Source organism: Pan paniscus, chromosome 3 (assembly GCF_029289425.2).
Source record: "Pan paniscus chromosome 3, NHGRI_mPanPan1-v2.0_pri, whole genome shotgun sequence".
In the NCBI taxonomy this organism is placed as follows: domain Eukaryota; kingdom Metazoa; phylum Chordata; class Mammalia; order Primates; family Hominidae; genus Pan; species Pan paniscus.
This window is the reverse complement of record NC_073252.2, coordinates 79,509,618-79,518,021: the sequence shown is the minus strand read 5'-3', so window position 1 is coordinate 79,518,021 and position 8,404 is coordinate 79,509,618. Positions and strand designations below refer to the sequence as shown.

General features: G+C 43.2%; 1 protein-coding gene across 2 annotated transcripts in view; it reads left to right on the top strand.

Annotated features, from left to right (window-relative positions):
• The first annotated feature begins 263 nt into the window (after nt 1-263).
• Nucleotides 264-8,404, top strand: part of SLAIN2 (SLAIN motif family member 2) — a 78,162-nt gene continuing 70,021 nt past the window's right edge. The window contains exon 1 of one of the 2 annotated variants that reach the window (XM_014344686.4): nt 264-1,029. In XM_014344686.4, coding sequence (XP_014200172.2) covers nt 641-1,029 — 389 coding nt within the window. In that variant the 5' untranslated portion in view covers nt 264-640. The remainder of the gene's footprint in view (nt 1,030-8,404) is intronic. The other variant, XM_034958847.3, reaches the window with a different exon arrangement.

Sequence of the window (8,404 nt, the reverse complement as noted above, 5' to 3'; positions counted from 1 at the left end):
TCCGGCCCGGAACAAGGGCGAGACTGGCCCGCGGGTCCCACACTCCGTGTAAGGGGTGGAGAACACGCCCACACGCCCAGACCAACAGGCGAGGCTGTTCGAGGACCTTGTTAGCCACCTCAGCCCCGCCCGCCGCGAGCCTTCTGCTGGCCTCCCGTTCCGCAGGGACCCTCCCTAGCCAGCCCGGCCGCGTCCCACATCCGCCGACACGCCCCTTCCGGCCTAATCCCCGCCCCTCAAGCACCGGCCCCGCCCCATAGGCTCCTTCCGTGGCCCCGCCCCGCCGCGAGCTGGCGCCGGGTCCTCTCAGCGCCCGCCGGCGGCCGCGTCCACCCCCGACGCTCTGAGGTCACCGACTGGGCCGGCCCGCGGGGGGGCGGAGGGACGGAGGGAAGATGGCGGCAGGGGCCGGATATTGGCGCCGCCTCCCCCAATCCCGGAGCCGGCGCAGATGAGGCAGTTCGGCTGGGGCCAGCGGCGCTTTGGAACCCGAGGTGGGGGGACCCTGGCGGTGGGGCCTGGTCCTGCTATATGCCGGCGCCTCGGCTAGAGTGAGCGGCGGCGACGCCTCTTTCCTCCGGCTCTTTCCCTGTCGCTGCGAGAGCGAGCGGGCGGCGGAGGCGGCGGCGGCGGGGCCGGGATGGAGGACGTTAACTCCAACGTGAACGCGGACCAGGAGGTGCGGAAGCTGCAGGAGCTGGTGAAGAAGCTGGAGAAGCAGAACGAACAGCTGAGGAGCCGCTCGGGGGCCGTGCAGGGCGCCGGCTCCCTCGGGCCCGGCAGCCCGGTTCGGGCCGGCGCGTCCATTCCCTCCTCCGGCGCGGCGTCTCCTCGGGGCTTCCCCTTGGGCCTCAGCGCCAAGTCGGGCGGCGGGCCCGTGTCGGGCCCGAGGCGGACGAGTAGCGAAGAGCTGCGGGACGCCACCTCCTTGCTAGCGGCGGGCGAGGGCGGCTTGCTGGACGAGGTGGAGCCGCTGCGGCCCGACGAGCTGGAGCGCCTGTCAGGCTGGGAGGAGGAGGAGGAGAGCTGGTGAGCGCGAGGCGCCGGGCAGGAGCTGGGCGGGGACGGGCCCGGGGGCGGAGAGCGTCCTCTGAGGGTCCCTCTGGTCGGGCGCCTCGCTTTGTTTTGCCGGGTCCGCTCTCCGGTGGGGACTTGTGGTTTTCTTGCTTTGGCAGAGGGAACGTCAGCTGGAGTTGGGGGTTCGAGGCGTGCGCAAGTAACAGGGTTGTAGCTCGTTGTCCTTTGGATTGTGGACCTTCTGAGTGCTGGACCCTATTGGGGTCTGTGGGTTGGGGCAGCTTGAGAAGGGCTGTTCGCCTGGGGAGGAGTCGGAGGTGGGAAACTGCTTTGTAGGCAGGGATCCTGCTTTGTGTAAGATACTGGCTTTCGGATGGTGGCCCTGGGCATTTTGGATGTAGGAGAGGGGTCTGCTTGATGAGGTATCACCAGGTGTGGGGGTCGGGGGCAGACCAGAGTCGTCTACGTCTGTGCAGCGGTTGGTGTTTGGGACCCATTTCTGGCGGGGATGGGGAGACTGTATGAATCAGCACTCCCCTTTGGGTAGTGGGGTAAACCTTGCTTTGTGTGAAGAGAGGGCAGAGGATGGTGCTGCTTTTTTTGTTGTTGTTGTTACTCTGTGTGAAGAGTCAAGGGTGGAACAAGAGCCCTGGCTCTTATTTTCTAAAACAAGAATTGAGTCTGGCGTTTTGCAGAGCTCTGAATTGACAGTTATCACATCCGTCTTTCATTTCCACGTCCTTCTAGGGGCAGATAAAAAGAGTCCTATTTAAAAATTTAAACCAAAGCTGTATTGTCATAAGCCACTTCTTGATGAAATTGTGGCCCCCCCACCTTAATATCACTTTCATAAATAGGACATGGGAGGCTTTTCCTCTCGTTTTATTATAAAGATGTGTGTGGGCAATTATTTGTCTTAATTCATTTTTCTTAAAGTTTTAACTTTTAGCTAAAATGTCTCTGCTCTATTGAAATTAAAACTTCTAACAGTGAAATCGAGATCATTCATAGACTCTGGTATTGCAGGGCTGGAACTTTGCAGTGTTCTGAGGTAGTTAAGAGCTTTCCTGGGTTCGCCCCTGATTTTGCCACTTACTAGCAGTATGACCTTGAGCAAGTTACTCTGAGGCTCACTTTCTTCTTGTATTTGATGGAGAAAATAATAGCACTTACCTCTATAGAGTTATGAAAATTTAGTAAGATAATTATGTATGCATTTAGCGCTGGATCTGGCACATAGTAAACTGTCTAAAACAAGCTGCTATTTGTTACTCTTAAGCCTAGTTACTTAAATCAAGAAACAGTTCTTACATGATGTTGTAGGAGATTCTGGTGAGTCTTAAGTGTTGATCCCTGTTCATAAGGCAGTTATAGTCTTGTTGAGAACTAACTTTTGTGCAGTTAAATAAACTAGAAAGTGTACAGTGAATTACCCAAAGAGTGATAGAACAAAGAGTACTGACAGTGCTCAGTAACTGGGAAAAAAATAGTAGTCCAAAGTAGTTGGGCCAGACTTTGAGGAGGAGGTGGCTTGGAGTCTGAAAGTGAGGAAAGAGCGGGAAGGGCATTTTATGCTCTTGACAGCTACAAGAGCAGAGTCAGAGGTATTTGTAACTCCCAGTTAGGAAGATTTGAGTAACAGAATTACTCTTGAGTATATGATGACATACCTTTATTACCAAGTGATATCAAATATTAGAGCTGACTGTGGTAGTGACAGTTTTTGATATAAATGTGAAATTGCATTCTCCCAAAGGAATCTTGGGTATGTATGCACTTTAAAAGAACCCAGAATCTTGTAAATATTGTCACATGGCTCTTGCAAGTGATGATAATAAAATGATGCTCATAATAATGAGGATTAGCTGCACCCATCAGCCCATTTTAGATTATGTATTATTAGAACACATTGAGTCCACTTGGGGAAGCCGATTAAGTCTTTGGCTGCTTTGGTTCCTGAGCATGAGTTTTGTTAAGGTAAAGCAAGTCTTCCTTAAATACTGTTCCAGGAGTTTCTTTTGACCAGATGATTCCTGCTTACTGCTTTGATCCTGGCTTCATATCTTGATATTATAGGTGTCCTATACTTTTTCTGAGATTTGTGTGAACTGAAAGTTGAATATAAATCATATTTAAAATGCGTTGGGGTATGTGATTAGGGTAAAAGTTGTAGGGGATGGATGTCAGTGGCAGGAAGATTCAAAGTCAATATTTTTTCCTTTCTTAGCAAGCTAAAAATCTACCTTTTGTAACTTCTAGCTATTGCACTTTCCTTTTCATCTAGAGGAATGTTTCCTCCCGAGTGTATGTGCCGCAAAGTGCTAGTTCTGAAGATGTCAATAAGTGTTATGTAGAAAAAAAGTGGGTGGGTTCTGGGATGGAATAAATGTGGGAAAAACTGGGTTCAACAAAAATAAACAGTTTTCTTTAATGCTGGGCTCCTGGAGATGCTAATGTGTTTTGAACCTAGTAAATCTCTAGGGAGTATGGTTTGGTCCTAAACTTAATTGAGCTCCCAAGGAACTAGTATCTTTTTTAGAAAACAGTGCTCTACAGCAGTCACTTTCATACTCTTCTTTTTTCTTTTGGACCCAGCTTCATGATAAGAAATACATTTTAACTCATAATCAGGAATTCACATGTATCTGAATAACTGAAGCAAAAGTTTCACAAAATGTTTATTACTTTTACTACAAGTGGTATGCTTGGATATTTTCCGCTCTATTCTGTTTCATTAAAAAAAAATGCTGGTTACTCCCCAGCTAAGCTGATTTTGTGACCCATTAAAGAGTTGCAATTCTCACTTGAAAAACACTGTTCTAGAATAACTCAGAAAAGTTTAGGGATGAGAACTAACATCGTTGTGCATCACAGTGTGTCAGTCTGTGCCAGGCAGCTTATAAATATTTTTTGCCTCTAATTTTATACATTTATGAGATAGGTATCATTTTCTAGGTAAGAAAACTAATCTCTCTCCAAGCATCAAATAATGCGCACTGAATGATGGCACCAGGATTTGAATCCGGGTCTTTATACATCATAGACTATGCTGTTCCCACAGTATTTTGCTTTTTCCAAGTATAATGTCCTTTTCACATGAATGGCCTCTTCACATAGTTGAAGACTACTGTGGTGTCACTGCTGACCCTTTCTCCCTGCCACACACTGTGAGCATTCCCTTCTCTTCTTCAGAGTAAATAATCCCAGTTTGTTTTATCATTCCTTAGATAATGTAATTCTCTGATCCTTCGACCATGGTTATTTTTTTCTTAATTAACTCTAAGTTGCTCATTGTCATTATACATGGTTCCCAGAGTTGTACCCAGCATTTTAGATGATATTTGGTCAGATGGAGAGTGTGGTGGGTGTGAATCAAATGCTGTTTTTTTTTTTTAACCAAATACTTCATTGACAGTTTTAACTTCTATTATGCTTAATATGAGCCTGAAGTATCAACTTCTCTCCCATATATTTTATACATAAGATGTTAAACTGTGTCTTCCTAACCCTAGTTTTTGTGTAATGGATTTTTTTTTTAGCTTAAATATAAGGCTTTTATTTTATTTTTTTTTAGGCGTGCTCAGATTAAATATAAGGCTTTTAAATTTCCTTTTGTTAGTTTTTATTTACACATTTAATATTATCCTTTCTGATTTATTTGGTCATCTTTGTATTTGGTAGGCATATCTACTACGTCTTCATTCAAATTGTTGATAAAAATATTAAATTGACATAATAAATTACTCTGAAGTGGGCATGTCAGCTAGACTCACTCTGGATTAATACCAGTCCATTAATCAACACACATGGTTGTTCAATAATTGCTAGTTCTATCTATTATCGTCAGGCCCATATAACATTTTGTGTAGACATTATGAAAGATTTTGTAAAGTGCCTTGCTATAATTAAGCTATACTCTGCCTACAAGATTCTTACCTACAATGAAGAATACTACATTACTATCACCAACCTATTAAAATAGCCATTGCAGTTGATTTGTTTGGACTTGTTCATGATGAATGTTCTAGCATTTCATGTATCCACTTTTCCTTTCTTCACAAACTTTTTTTTCATCCAATTTTGAATTTTGCAAGGAATCAGTTTGGTCTGGACTTTCTAGACACTGCTTATTTTTCTCTTTAGAAGTCACCATATTTCCTTTTATCCAGACTTTTGATCCTGCCCGTGTTCACCATGATATTAGTGATAAAATTTCTGTTCTTTTCCATCATTTGGAGTGGTAGGCCTAAGCCCATTTTAAGCTACATTCTGGCTCACTAGATCAATTTATCTTAGGTTTATGAAGACACTTCAAATTCATACTGACTTCTCATCGATAACCTTTGTTGATAAATGTCCCAATTCAGAGCTAGGTAGGTATGTGGTTTTTATACTTTTTTGTCACTCGTGGCTCTTCACTGCTGAGAGTTGATTTATTGTATGACCTCTTTGTTTATGTATGCTTTTTGTAGAGGGCCATTGGTAAAAGTTGCCTGTAATTTAATTTGGTAAGCCTAAGTTAATAAAGCAATTTGTGTAATTATCACCACTTATCTGAATAGTTTGGCAGTCATTCACTGATTAACATACTAATATCTTGGGAAGTTTTATGTTTTCTAGACTCTTCTGTACCAAGGAGATGTTACTTTAATGTGGTTTGTGTATGTGTGTGGGTTAGATGAATCAGAAGTTAGACATCTAATAAGCTTTCTATTTCCCTTTTTTTTTTTTAAGAGACAGGGTCTTCCCATGTTGCCCAGGCTAGTCTCAAACTCCTGGGATCAGGCAGTCTGCCCACCTCAACCTCCCAAAGTGCTAGAATTACAGGCATGAGCCACTGTGCCTTGCCCTCTATTCCATTGTTAGCAGTGGTTTTCCAGTCATTCTAAAATGGCTTTAATTTTTTTTCTTTAATGGAACAAATACTTAGAGTACCTGTGTGCAGCACAGTGTTGGGAACATTGAGAGACATGATAATGCAAGTTCTTAAAAAATAGAACTTGGCCAAGCAGAGCCTCATGGTTGATAAAAGTATATTGCAGTCACTGTGGTGTGCCCATGTTTTTATATGCCAAGCATTTTGCAAGACAGCAGTCGGCAACCTTTTTGGCATCAGGGACCGGTTTCGTGGAAGACAATTTTTCTGTGGACCAGGGGTGGGGGTATAATCTACAGCTCACTGCAGCTTCAATACCACCCCCCCTCCCCCGCCCCTGGCTCAAGTGATTGTCTTACCTCAGCCTCTTGAGTAGCCAGGACCGCAGGCGCGTGACACCATGCCTGGCTAATTTATTTTTTATGTTTTGTAGAGATAGCGTCTCACTATGTTGCCCAGGCTGGTCTCGAACTCCTGGGCTCAAGTGATCCACCTGCTTCACCCTCCCAAAGTGTTGGGATTATAGGCGTGAGCCATCGTGCTCAGCTCCTTTACACATGTTAAATCATTTAATGTGTACAATTTGGAGTTGTAATTATTATTATTTTTATTGTAAAATATAACAAAATTTACCATGTTAATAATTTTTAAGTTTACAGTTCAGTGGCATTAAGTACATTCACAATGTTGTGCAATCATCGCCACCATCCATCTCTAGACCTTTCATCTTCCTCAATTGAAACTGTGTACCCATTAAACAGTAATTCCCTGTTTCCATGGACGCCAGCCCCTGGCAACTACCATTCTACTTCTCTGTCTATGAATTTGACCACTCTAGGTAGCTTGTGTAAGTAGAATCATACAATACTTGTCTTTTTGTGTCTGGCTTATTTCATTTAGCATTATGTTTTCACAGTACATCCATGTGGTAGAATGTGTCATTTTATCCCCATTTTACAGCAAAAGAAACTAAACCCAAAGTCGCATAGCTAATAAAGTGAAATTGAGATTGACACCAAACCTAAAAGTCAAGTCTGATGAAGAACGATTGATCTTGATTTATTTAGCCTATAGATATTTAGCTTGGGGAAGAGAACTTTTTGAGTATTTGAAGGACTCTAATAAGGATTATTACTTATGTAACTAACTGTTCATCGCTAGACTAATAGGTGTAAATTAGAGGCAGGCAAATTTTGTTTTAGTAGAAGGAAGAATTTTTTAATAGAGCTGTTTTTGGATGATATGCACTACCCTAAAAAAATTGTTGGAAATAACCTTCAAAAGACTGCTGAATGCTCCTGTGGCAGGCGATGTTACAAAGAAGTAAAAAAGTTGAATTGGGTGAATTCTGAGTGTTCTTTTAATTCTGTTGCACTCTATGTGGGAGCATAAGAAACCTTCAAGACAGGCTGGGCATGGTGGCTCATGCCTGTAATCCTAACACTTTGAGAGGCCAAGGCAGACAGATCACTTGAGGTCAGGAGTTCGGAACTAGCCTGGTCAACATGGTGAAACCCTGTCTCTGCTAAAAATACAAAAATATTAGCTGGGCGTGGTGGTGGGCGCCTGTAATCCCAGCTGCTTGGGAGGCTGAGGGAGGAGAATTGCTTGAATCCGGGAGGCGGAGGTTGCAGTGAGCTGAGATCACGCCATTATACTCCAGCCTGGGCGACAGAGCAAGACTCTGTCTCAAAAAAAAAAAAAAAAAAGAAGATACCTTTAAGACAGAGTGCTAAGCTTAAGTGTGAGGAGATATTTAGCAGCGGAAGCATCATGAATGTTTTCCCTTTAAGTCTGTGGCACATTTCTCTGAATATCCTCAGTAATGGCCAGTTGTTTTCCTCTTGAGGGTAGGTTTGAATTTTGAAAACCATTAGAAGTCATTATCTTGCCTGGTGAATAAAAATGAGTTAGCAGGGTATTTAAAAGTCCTCAGCAGTCCAGCGCTAATTTAGTTTTTTCCTAGATTTACTTGCTTTTGCCAGAACCTTCAAGAACATTTATGCCCTTTGGCTTTTGATGTTCATCCGTTTTTTTCTCTTCCTCCTCTTACCAAAATTTTACTTATTCTTCAGGCACAATGCAGATTTTCTTTCCTTTGTGAAATTCTCCTGAATTTTTAACTTGGTTTACTTCCTCTTCATTGTTAACCTATCACTGTTTATATACCCTTTTTTAGAGTATATTTAACGCAGCCACCTTGTGCTTTGGTCTGTGTAGTCTAGAATGTGAGCAGTTTAAGCAGAAGGATAGTAGCATATTCATCTTTATGTTTCTGAACAGGACCACAGTATAGTAAGAGTTCAGTGACATTAATTTAAATGAAATCAATCTATCAGTGATGTTAGGTTAAAATGAGGCAAAACTGTAAAACAGTGAGACCAGATTTCTTACATGACGCTTATGCCAGTTACAGATGAGATACTTCACAGATTCTGAATAATGGCAGTATTGAATGTATACTTTCCCATGATGAATTAAAGAAGAAAATACTGTCTAGATGTAGTGTGT